Source organism: Equus quagga, chromosome 10 (assembly GCF_021613505.1).
Source record: "Equus quagga isolate Etosha38 chromosome 10, UCLA_HA_Equagga_1.0, whole genome shotgun sequence".
In the NCBI taxonomy this organism is placed as follows: domain Eukaryota; kingdom Metazoa; phylum Chordata; class Mammalia; order Perissodactyla; family Equidae; genus Equus; species Equus quagga.
Window position 1 is genome coordinate 97,001,282 of NC_060276.1, and position 13,488 is coordinate 97,014,769.

At 35.1% G+C, this 13,488-nt stretch overlaps 1 protein-coding gene across 9 annotated transcripts in view; it reads left to right on the top strand.

The window, feature by feature from the left end:
* The window catches only part of DMD (dystrophin), a 2,273,580-nt gene that overhangs the window by 1,224,287 nt on the left and 1,035,805 nt on the right, over positions 1-13,488 (top strand). For all 9 annotated transcript variants that reach the window (XM_046672830.1, XM_046672828.1, XM_046672833.1 and 6 more), the window contains one exon: positions 12,185-12,332. In XM_046672830.1, coding sequence (XP_046528786.1) covers positions 12,185-12,332 — 148 coding nt within the window. The remainder of the gene's footprint in view (positions 1-12,184; positions 12,333-13,488) is intronic.

Consider the following 13,488-nt stretch of genomic DNA (forward strand, 5'->3'; position numbering starts at 1 on the left):
ATATGGGTGAAATTATATAGTATTTGTCTTGCTCCATCTGGTTTATTTTACTTAGAGTAATATCTTCAAGGTCCATCCATGTTGTCACAAATGGCAAGAGTTTATCTTTTTTATGACTGCGCAGTATTCCATTGTATATATATACACCACATCTTCTTTATCCATTCATCCGTTGATGGGCACTTAGGTTGTTTCCATGTCTTGGCTATTGGGAATAGTGCTGCAATGAATATAGGGGTGCATATCTCCTTGCTATTTCTAATTGAAATGTTACTCTGCTATAATCTGAGGACTAATTCTCTGTTAATTCCACTCGGTGCTTCTAAATTTGTTCTTTTTTTGTAATACTATTTCTCCGCATTCCAAGACCAACTTATGGATAAAGACAACATATTAGTGGTTACCAGAGGGGAATGGATTTGGTGGGTGGGCAAAAGGGATAAAGGGGCACATATATATGATGATGAATAAAAATTAGACTATTGGTGGTGAGCACCATGCAGTCTATACAGAAACCGATACATAATAAAGTACACCTGAAATTACATGATCTCAATGAAATAATTGGAAAAAAATCTCTTTGTAGTAAACTAAGTGCAGCAATGTCCTCATGCTTATAGAAATCGCTTGTCTTAACATTTTCCCCACCATCCTGATACGGGTAGTTTGATAGAACGATTGAATGGTCTTTTGAAACAGTTCCAGCACCATCTGGATGGCATTATCATGCAGGGCTAGGAAAGGTTCTCTAGAAGGCTGTATTTTTTCGGAATCGCCATACAGTACATAGTACTGTTTCTCTTATAGCTATAAGTATAATAGTAAAATGGGAATATTTTTCCTTTCTTTGGAAAATGATTTTAGAATTGACTATTCTAAAAGTCACTATTTTTGTTAATTCTGCAACCTTTGAGATTGGTTCCAGTAAAATGAAATGTAGCAAACTTTAGGGAAAATAATAGCTTATATATGTTCATTAATATGGTAGATGATAACTGTTATGTGTGTGTGGACTCTTGTTAATTATAACTACCTTAATAAGAAAAGCAGTCTTGTGTAAGGTAATGGTCCCAGTGAAACTGTATAAGAGGGAAATGAGAATTGCCCATGTAGAAGAAAGTTAAGTGAAAAGTTAACTGTTTCAATTTTATTTTTATATTTGTATTATTGTGCTCTCATACCAAATATATTCTAAGATACACAGTGATCTTGATCTTTACTTTTAATCATGGTTGAAAGAAATGAGTCCTGATGTAAAAAGAGACACTTCTATAAGCTGATCTTAAGTGGTGTATTCTGATTTGCTGCAATAGCCTATGGAGGAAATGAACATTTTGGTAGCCTAAGAAGCAAAATGCCATACTTTACTATTTTTTAATCTTACTCTGTGTATTTGGAATTTGTGTTTTAATAGTAGTTTTGAGAAGATAACGACACCTAATGTCTTACTTGCCCTGAAGATCAAAATCTCTTCACTCTCCGTTTTAAAATAAAATGCCTTTTCTTTTCCCCTCAGATTCCCCTTTGGCAAAAACAGTTGAAGTTAAATTTCTTATAGTCAGATCAAATGTACTGTCTCTCCCTCATTCAGAAAGAAACAAGGAAAAACATATGACTCCATTTGGTTTAATAGTTTGGTTTACTCAATTACGAAAGCAATAAAATCATTTTCACATAGTGAAATGTCTGAGTCTTAAAGCACAAGAATATTAGATCTACCTGAGGATGGCATTCTACTTTTGTGGATGAATGAGGAAATGTAAAGAAGCTCATTCATAGTTGTATATTGAAAAGAAAATGTTCATATATATGTAGACATATTTGACAATTTAATAATATTTTATAAATATGGCAATTATTTATATAATATGGCAATTGTGTATATATGGATATTATGGTTTTTGTTATTGCCAACATCGATTGAGCGTTTACTATGTGTTTAACAAATTTGACTATATTATTCCTAATCCTTATAATAACTGTGAATTAGATAATATCATGCCTATTTCACAAATAAGAATTCTGAATTGTGCAAATTAAATCATTTACTGAAGTTTACAAAGCACTAGTAAGCAATAAAGCAGAATTTCAAACCCATGTTTGCCTGTCTTCAAATTTCATATGCTGCATAACCTCCTTGTTTTATGACCTGCTTTAAATCAAAAGTGTCTTCTTTTTGAAAGATGATAGTTTGAGATTTCTAATCTATAGAACATTTTCGTATTTTAAAAGTTGTAATAATTCAAAGTGGATACCAATTGTATGTATTAAAATTAATTAAGTTCATTAATTTAGAATCTGCAAAAAATTCAACAGCATTTATGAGTACCTGTTATAGCAGGTAAAAATGGTGATTCAACATAGTTTTTACATTTAGAGAGCATTTACTGTAGTTTGGGGGTAATGACACCAACATAAATTAGAATGGAATAAATTGTTTAAAGCAGGACAAAAAGAATGTTAGGGAAAGTCAAAGAGAGGATCTATTACTTACAATTGGGAGCATCAGAAATTTTCTCATGGAAGAAGTTATATCTGGTCAGAAAATCTAGGAGAAATAGCATTTAAAGACAAGAAATAATCTGAACAAAGCAGAAAACAAAGAAAAGGTGAGGAACCCTCAAGGATGTTCATGGACAAACAGGATAAATTCCATTTGATTTGAGACTGTGGTATACTCATCTACTCATTGTGATATATAATGAGAAGTGGCTATAAGGAAGAGATGTTAGTTTGAGACGATACTGCTTTAAAAGGAGGTTACATCATTTATGAATCCTTTCTTTTTTAAATATAAGATTTATGGTGCTCAAAAATAGAGGAGTGGAATTGAACAATAACAACATGCTTTATGGCCTAGAGGACAGTATGTTCTAGAAGTAGGATTTCTTGTCTTCCATGAGGTAATATGGATCCTAATGACACCAAGAAAAATATATAAACTACTCTTATTTAACTATACTATTCCTTTGCATTCCTGCTTAGAAATATTAGCCTCCCAAAGTTACTTAGCTTCCCAAAGTCTCAGTTTTCTCATCTGCAAAATGATTATAATAGTACCTACCCTAAGGTGTTGTTGAAAATGTTAAATCCTGTACTGAATCTGAAGTGTGTAGAAGAGTGCTTAGCACATATCTATGGCTATGACTGCTTTTGCTGCTATTTCTAGGTAAAATTTCCTACATTAATTATATCTGGTTGTGTTTGAATGAAGAGAAAGACATCCTTATTTCAAGTATCCCCTCTAGCCTACAAATTAAAGATAAGATTTAGAAGCTATGATGTCAAACACTGTATTATCTTCATTTGAACTATGTACTAGAAGATATGTAAATTAAGACTAAATTAAATGCTCATATTTTGTAAAGGAGATCCATGAATATATCAAGTTCTCAGAAAGAATGTTACCTGAAACTTTTAAAGAAATTTAAAGTATTTAATTTAGACTGCTGAATCAATTTCTGTAGTTAATTTCTCCAAAAGATCCTAATATTAAAGGTAACATTACAGCTCACTAATAGCAAACTATCTTTGTTACTTTGGATATTTTTACAGGGTGCTAATTGTGCCAAATCAAGACATTGAAATTGCATAATTTTTAGGTTAATATTAGCATAATCCTACATTTTTTTTTCAGAAGCAGTGCAGGAATAGCATACCCTGAATATATTTCCAACATGGCAGAACTGTCCAATATTACACCCTTTACACAGTCATTGGTTTGCTGGGACTTTGGACTCTGGCAAAGATATATGTAAAAGAGAAGGGCGAAGGAACACAGAGGATATACAAAGCCCACGCAACTCATGAACTCTTTTGTTCAGTCATTCACTTAAAAATGTATTAAACACGTATCATGTGTCAGGGACATTGCTTTGTACTATTACTTCAAAGGTGAATAAGCTACCTTCCTTTCTCTAAGGGTCTCATAGTCTACTGGGAAAGACAGCTCTATAAATGCATAATTAGAACATGAAGTAGTATGTTGATAGAGATTTTTGCGGAATGAGGGGAGCTTGTCTTAGGGAGTAACTAATTTCAGGGGAGACAAGCCTCACAGAATAAAGTGACATTGTAGAGGGGTGGCATTCTAAGATATAGCAAAAGGCCCAGAGTAAAAGGGCAGTTTGGATTGTTATGGAAGTTTTAAGATATTCGGTGTTTTAAAGTGTAGTATATATTGTGGGTTACGTTAATGTCTGTGTTGGAACCAGAAAGGAAGAGGGGATTGCAGTGTAGACATAGGTTCAACAGTGGTCTGAAACTGATGATAGGGAGAGATGAGTTGGAATATAGCAAGGAAAAGCTATTGGGGGGTTTCAAAAAAGACCATGGCAGTGGGGCTAGAGGGAAGAGGCCAAATTAAAGAGTCATTTCTAGTTTGGAATTGATGGGATAGAGAGACAAGCCTGATGAGAAAGAAAGGGAGGAGGAAAGGATGACCTCAAGGTTTCTAGCTTGGAAATCATTAACTAAAATTATAAGTAAAGACTTAGAGGAGCAAATAAGGAATTGTTAACATGTCATGTTTTAAGTTCACATAGAATGTTCTGGTGAGGATAGTCCAAAAAACAGATATAGAGATCAGGAAGGGCCAGAACCTGGGGCTATGTGGTAATCCGTTTATAGATGAAGGGTAGGTAAAGTACAGCCTGTGGGCCAAATCTAGCCCAACACCTGTTTTTGTAAATAAAGTCATATTGGGACCCACCAAACCCATTTGCTTATGTTCAGCCTATGGCTGATTTCAAGCTACAAAGGCAGAGTTGAGTAGTTATAACAAAGACTACATGGCCAACAAAGCCTGAAATATTTCTTCTCAAGAACATTACAGATTAAGTTTGCCGACCCCTGCTGTAGATGTTAGTTGAACCTTTACAAGTGAACGAGATTGTATAGAGAGATGTCCAGACAGGAAATCCAAGAGATTCACCTATAGTAACTAGGTGAGCTAGTTATTTTTTTGAGGGAAAAATATCCTTGTCTCCTTTAAGTATGCCAAAGAGTCCCCCATGATTGGAAAGAGGTCACATTAAGTGTTGATGTTGGTGATACAGTTCAAATAAAGTTCATCTTTTCTGTTTGTTCATATGGCAATAAATGAGAAGTTGTTATGAGAAACAGGACATAAAATGTGTAGAATTTCAGCAGTAAAGAGAGGGAATAAAGGCATGAGAATGAGTTCCTAAACTCAAGTGTTATAACCACTGTGAGAAACTGAAAATCAAAGTACCACTCCAAACTGGTTTGAAGCCAGAGAACCAGACTCACAAACTAGAAAGGATTAAGGATAAAATAAACAGGGTGTTACAAAATAAAACGTCGATCCAGAGCTGTAAAAATGCCAGCAATGGATATATGGAAAACAATAAAACCAAATGAGAAAGCTATCTCTTTATATCCCTGTATTTGTTTATTTCTTTGCCTTGCTCTATAAATATTTCAAATTAGACATTCCCCCCAACTCTTCTGGTTATGCTCTAATTGTAAATAAAAATTTTATAAAGTGGGACAGAGACTTACTTCTCCCTGCGCACTCATTATTTTGTTCCACACGTATGCCTTACCTTAAAAATTAAAACAGACTCTCCCGCTTAGGAGAAAAAAATATATATATATTCTATTTCACATTAGATATAAAAATAAAATCCTGGAGTATTACAGATATAAATGGGAAGAAAAAAATTAGTAGAACTTTTACAACAAAGTAAAGGAGAATATGTTAATGAATGTTGGGTGAAGGAAGATTTCTTAAATAGATGTATAAAGCACTAATCGTAAATAAAAATAAACTGAACTATATTGTATATTAATAACTTCTGTACATCAAAAGACAACATTAAGAGAGTGAAAATGAAAGCCACAGAGTGGGAAAAGATATTTGGAACACACGTAACTGATAAACTATGTGCATCCATAATGATAAAGAATTCCTACAAATCTTTAAGAACAGACAATCCAATAGAAAACTGAGAGAAGTTCTTGAAAAGTGATAAGAGGCACAAAGAGGGCTTGTGGGCTACTGACAATGTTTTATATCTTGACCCAGATGGTGTTTTTTAATTTTGGGGGGGCGGTTTGCTGAGGAAGATTCACCATGAGCTAACATCTGCTGCCAATCTTCCTCCTTTTGTATGTGAGCCACCACCACAGCATGACCACCGACAGACAAATAGCGTAGGTCCATGCCCAGGAACCAAACCTGGGCCACCAAAGCGGAGCATGCCGAACTTAACCACTAGGCCACTGGGGCTGGCCCCTGGATGGTTTGCATAGAATGATCACTTTGTAGTAAATAACAAATATGTTTTATGTTTTATAATACCACTAAGACTTATGTCATCTTCACAAAATAAGAAATCTAAATAAACTGCTGATAAACATAGAGTTTGCCAGCCTCATTAGTAGTCAGGGAATTGCAAATTAAAACTAAAATAAAATGTCACTATATACCAACCAGAATGGTTGAAATTTAAAAGTCTGACAGTACTAAGTAGTGATGAGACCGTGGAGCAATTGAAGTTCTCAAACACTGCTACTTGGACAGTAAATTCTAAATAGACGTGTCAACTTTCATATACTCCTACTGCTGAGAGTGAAAACTGGCACTATTTAATAATATTAAAGATGTGCCTAGGGGGCTGGCCTGGTGGCGCAGCAGTTAAGTGCACAGGTTTGGCTTCAGTGGCCCGGGGTTCACTGGTTTGGATCCTGGGTGCGGACATGGCACCACTTGGCATGCCATGCTGTGGGAGGCGTCCCACATATTAAGTAGAGGAAGATGGGCACAGATGTTAGCTCAGGGCCAGTCTTCCTCAGCAAAAAGAGGAGGATTGGCAGCAGTTAGCTCAGGGCTAATCTTCCTTAAAAAAAAAAAAGTGTCTAACCTGTGGCCCATCAGTTTCACTCCTAGGTATATACTCTACAGAAACGCTCATGTGCATAGTCGAGGAGACAGGTACGGGAAAGTCTATAGCAACATTATAGTAGCCCCAAACTAGAAACAACCCAAACATTTATTAGCAGTCGAAAATGAAAACAAAAGCACGATGGAATATTCTACAACAGTGAATAAGCAACAACATGGATGATTCTTAAAAGTATAATATCAATCAAATGAACCTTCACACAAAAGAATACATATTATTTAGTTCCATTTATAGAAAGTTAAAAAACATACAACCAAACTCTAGTGTTAGGAATGCATATTTAAATTACAAAGCTCTAAGAGAAAGATTGCCATGAAAGTTAAGGGGGAGTTTGTAGGGGCAAGAGAGAATAGTGATTGGGAGGAGGTTTAAGAGGAGTTTCTGGCTGCTGGAAATTTTTTTTTAATTTTTTAGCTTGGGTTATGGTAACGTGGGACTGTACATATTCTTCTGTTTATTAGTTATGCTTCACAATAAAAGGTGTTTAAAAAATAAACAAATATATACAGCATTTTCAGAGTGAGGCATGGTCAACCATGGATTCTATGCTGGTTCAGCTTCTGAAAACAGGCTTTAAATCCTAAAGATAAAGACAAAGTCCTTTCTTATGTGTCTGATCCCCACCAGAGAGATACTGATATGGCTTGCATTATTTATTGGTGATTTGATTTGCATTTGTAAACCTAAGCCAAGTAGAGGCAGAGTAATAATAGAAAAACTACTACTCGTATTTGTTGAACACTGCCAGACACTGTTCTAAGAAATTTAAATACATTCCTTCATGTAACTCACACAATTAACCTTAGGAGGTAAGCAGTACTTTTATAATCACTTTTCAGAAAGGTCACTTACTTACTTAGGGCCACACAGTAAACGGTGGAACCAGGATTCCAACCTAGGCAGTCTGACCACTGTGCTCTCCCTGCCTGAGGAGGCAAGGGCATGGGTTCAGGTACAAGCCTGTGTCCAATGAGTGGTTTCAGTGAGACAGTCAGACAGCTGGAGTGAAGTCTAATTACACATGTATGGATCCGGACTCAGTATATAATTTAGGCATGAGAAGACAGACTTTAGCCCAGAAATCTAAGGCGGTGTCCTAGGAGTAAGAAGTAAAAGGAGTATGGGAGGGGTGAGGAGAGGTAGAGCCATAGAAGACTTCCTCAGAGTGAGTCAGGTTCTATAGAAAAAACTTCACGACTCCTAGTACACCTAGGTTTTACTAAATTTATTACTCGGGAAGCAGGGATGGGGGGGTGGCTGCAGAGGGGAGTAAGATACTATAGTTTGGGGCAAATAACCAATTTAACTTTTGTTTATCAGCACCTACAGTTTGGACCATGAGCCTTCAACCCAGACCCTTCTCACTCACCTCATCAATGATGAAATATGTAGGAGGAACTAATCAGCAGCCCAATGCTGAGTGTGCAGATCTAAATATAAAGCCACAGTGGATATGTCAGAGGCTACTAGGGAGTTATTTATTTAAATCGATTGCATGGAATTGAATACCACCTTCATGGCCTGAAAGTGTTAAAGTGTGTCCCAAAGTACCTAAATTACTCCCTAAGTGTAATTTATGCTCGAGAATAATCTGACTAACTTGATTTAGAACAGCAGGAAATAAGTTATGCTGCACATAAATGAAGCAGCAGTGTAATTTTAAATCCTGCTTGCAGAGTGAATAAGAATTTTAATATTTGCAAAATTTTAAAATCACTTGATTTATTATCCATATGTTTATACTTGTATGTTTTGTCCTATATGTAGTTGGGTCTACATTTCCTCTTTCTGCCAGGAAAAAAAGCAACAACTCTTTTCCCCTAGTAATAATGTAATATAAAGGATAAAACTTATAATTATTTCCCTGAAGGCTATTTTTACTATCTCTCTGTGTTTCCAGTTGTTGCTGCCTTTTTCCTCAATCATGGACTGTCCAATTAATGGACTGAGAGGAATTTGAGGAGCATAGTGAGTGGTTAGAGATTAAATTTATAAATTTAATATTGTAAAACTGGCAAAATTTGTATCTATTCATTTGGAATTTTCCTTGGTGGGAAAGAGTTTAAGTTTGTAAGTAGTCATGATAAAAAATGAAATTTTACATAGTAAGTTCAAGAATAGATTTAGGCTTTGCTGTTAATGCATATTAAAATGCTGAAAAGTATATTTTAAAATTTTATGTGATGCTTGAAATGGAGTTTAAAATATTATTACTCACATTAAAGGCCATCATGTGTAAAGTGCATGCTTTTATTCTTTAACATTTTGTTTGAATAGTTACTCATTTTAACATTAATTTTAATAATAAAATTAAATCAACTTTACAGTTTTCAAAGTTTTAGCAGTTGCAGGCTATATCGAATACTCTATATTTAGATATTTACAAAGTGGCAGTACAAGTAGTTCAGACCAAGTCTTTAAGTATGCAAAGGTTGGACTGCAGAGTTGGGGACAAGGGAACAAAAGGGAAGGAGGGCATTTCAGGAATATGGGACTAATGTGCAAAGTCCCAAAGTCAGGAGGCAGTAGCAGGGTTTGGGGGAACTGCAGATAGTCCTGTGTGGCTGGCAAGTCCATCCTGTCTTATTTTGTGGCCTGGGAACAAGGATGTGGATATAGAACCTCGGGCCCTCAGCCTGTTTTCCTTCTCTTCCTACCTCCAGCTCTGTCGTGCAGAGCCAGGGGTACCATGATCAACTGTATGGGCCCTTATGGTTTTCACCTCTTGAGGAATTTAAAGGAAAGATAATCGGTGAAGAGGAAGAGTGGTTGAGGTGGGAGGAGGCTTTGTGAAATCTGGTGGAAGATGGTAATTGCCAGTGTGGTGAGTGTTGGAAGGACATGTCTGTGCAGCAGCCTGGAATGAAGAGTGGATATTTATAGCACAAATGTTGGAGAAACAATCACCTCCCAGTAGCTGAAAGGGTTGGCAGGAGGATTATTCTGGTAATTGGGTAGGAAAAAAAACAAAATAAGAAGGAGACTGATGACTGCTGCAAGGGGGGAATGGTAAATTATGACCAAATGACAACTCCTCTGTGCTCTGGTTAGCTTCTGCCTGTTTCTCAAACTATGGAAGTGGGAAGAGAGTTGGAGGTGGTAGTTGTTAGCATGTGAGAATGCCTTTTTAAATTATTTTTAAATTATTGTATTTTTCTGAATATCAAAGTATGAAATGCACATTGTAGAAAAACTGGACAACATAGAAATAATGAAAATTAAACTACAGCGTCACCAAGAGGGAACAATTGCCAACCGTGCCTTATCATTTTTTAGATTCTCATTTAACAACTCTGTGACTGCAATGATACAAGTGCATGTAAGACATATGCAATGTACAATTCTTTTTTAAAGAGAATAAATTCTTAAGATGTATTCTTAAGTCATTTATTGTGCATTAGAGACCACTGAAAATATATGAAAACAAAACTATTATTGAATGTGCAAAACATTTCCAAGATCATTTTGTGGCTGATGGATATATCATATGTGATCAACTCTAGAATGCCATTAGTTATTAAAGGCAGAATTCTTATCTTAAACTAGCTATAGTTAGAGACTACCTCTTTTGGCTACCACTGGCTGCCTTTTTAATGCTACCAAAATACTGTTTTAGATATTTTTAAGGTAAGAAATATAGTTAATCATTAAATGCAATGTCTGATAGATGCAATGTACATGTAGATGCATAATTAAATATTTGGAAGATAATAAAGAAGAAAAATAAGGACAAAAAGCCCTACAGCTATCACTTTGAATTAACTGGTAAGGTGAGAATTCAACGTGAAAACAAGGAAATCTCAGGAAAGAGCATGTGAGGTGATGAAAGGCACCATTGGAAACAAAGACTGAGTTAGAATTCCCTCTTTGCCATTTACTATCTATTTACCTTTTGGCTAGTTACTCAGCCTCTCAGTTTTCTCCAGTGGAAAGTGAGAATAATAATTATTATGTTGCAGGAGTCAGTGAAATTGGATATATGAAGCACAGAGCCCAGTGACCGGCTCATAGTTATGGTTTAATAGATGTGAATTCTGTTACCTTCCCAACAAAACAGTAGGAAGCTGCAGCATTATTGAAGTTCGGAAATTAAAGTTCCTAAATGGAGGTAAACATCTGAGAAGATGTCAAGATATTCAAAACGATAATCCATTGCGTCTTCAGAGTAGAACTCAGAGAACTATGACAGACCACTGTGCACTGAGGTAGCCCTACAGCCAGGAATCTTCAGGATGGCTTTTAGTTTAGTGCTAGCAAATACTTGTTTGGACAGGCCCTGGGAGACCCAGTAGATCATAAGCCCCATAAGACGTTAAAACTTACTTTATAGGGTGTTTTTCCCCCTTGACTGCACATTAGAATCACTTGGGTGCTTTTTAAAATACCAATGTCAGGTCCCACCTCCAAAGATACAGATTTAATTGGTCTAGAGTGAGGTCCCAGAATCAGTGTTTTATTCTTGTTTTTTTTTATCCCCCCAGGTGATTCTTATGTGCAACTGCCTTAGGGTAAACCTAAAGACCTGACACATATCATTTTGGCCCCGGTCTCTTCTGTGATGGGAACACGACCAAATACCTCCTTCTTAGTATTCTTTTCATATGAGATATTAACACATTACCTACCTTTCACTAAGTTTCTTTGGCGTTCTAATTTAAAATGTTAGTGGATACAATAAAGAAGAAGAAAGGAAGACAACAGTCATCACCTGGTTTAGACTAGTATAGCAGTTAGTTGGTTCATTGCTTACATCTGAGCCTACGATATAAGTTATATCTGTCATCCTGGATGCTTAAGGATCTTAATGAATAGACTGTTTTTAATCAAGAGTAATATTGAAATTGATAGACTTTATGAGATCACTTGATTTTGATCCAAAAAATATTTTGAAATTGAATATCTAGCTTTGAAATATTTAATTTAATAGATGTTAATATATTTTGAAATTTCTGGAATTTTTTAAAAAACAAATATCCTCATAGGGAAGAAAATGTTAATACTCCATAATAGTTGTCTTTATCTTTGTTTCAATCAAGAAATGTATTTAATTTTAAAGGGAAAAATTATAGCCTTTTATTTTAATTCCTCCTTTCTATTCAATATTAATTTTTTCTGTTAATTGAAATTGAAACCTACAAATGTGAGAAACTGTCAAAATAATATCCTTGTCAATGTAATAAAAATATATGCTATGACCATATATTGTGTTTTATATAATCCATTTATTTTTCTTGATCCGTGTTTTCCACCTCTAGGCGATTTGACAGATCTGTTGAAAAATGGCGGCGATTTCATTACGATATGAAGATATTTAATCAATGGCTAACAGAAGCTGAACAGTTTCTCAAAAAGACACAAATTCCTGAGAATTGGGAGCATGCCAAATACAAATGGTACCTTAAGGTAAGTTTTTGAGATCTCTTTTTTTTCAAACTGTCTTTATTTTCATCACAATATCATGACTGCTTTACATTCAGGTTGTGAAGGATGACAGAAATTTATAATTCTTGATTTATAGTTGTCATCACTACATATGCTAGAACACCGTCATAATGATCAGTTGGGAGACTGTGCTGTGGACTTTTTGAGTCAGGATGAGAGTTAGCCTAGATATAACTGGTTTATCTGATGAACTGCAAAGTATAATTGAATCTGTGATACAGGGAAGCATCTTACAGCAGACTGTCCTGTGGCTTTGGGGCAGTGTGTGTTTTTGCCTTATGTTGGCTCCTGTCCAGAAGGAGAACTTGTGGTATACTTAGCAATAATGTAGTTCCTAGAAATAGTCATCATGATAAAATTACAGTTATGTTTTCCTAAAGATAATTTGTGGTGATGTAGCAATATTTCTATATATTCTGTTGAACAAATTGCCTTCTGAGATAATCCAGAGCCCAAAACAATGCAGAGTTAATTGGTGGTACTTATTGACTTTTTTATGGTTTATGTTAATGGAAATGCAACATATGGATTATAACCAGTGTATAGTTTAATTTCAACTTGCTGTGGCTTTTGAGTATACAGATAAAGATAAATTGGATTGTGGAGGTGATAATTTAGGCTATAAAATATATAGTTTAGGTATAAGAAATATTTTGTTTATTATACCAAATCTTAAATATTTTTAGCTTGAACTGTTCCTGTAGCAATTATCAGTCGAGTGGATTTGGATTGTAGCCAATTTTTATTGCCAGAAAATACTGATTAAGACAGGTAAAAGCAAAGAAAAAGGTAATTTATTAAATAGTTCAGACGTTTCAAAATGCTGGATTCATAAAATCAATATCATATTCAACTTTTCAGTTCTTTATTCTCAAGTATCTTTTGCATAGCAAATATATCTTTTGATATTAAGAAAGTAAGCATTTAAATACCTATGTATATGTAAGCTATGTAAACATAGAAAATGAATAATTTATGTAATTATATGTATATCAATCAAATTTGTATACACATCAGCACTGGCACTGGAGGTAGAGGAAATTCATGGGTTTCCCATCTGCCGTCATACAGAAAATAGCTTCTGTAATAGCACTAAAGTGAATTTTGATATATGCAG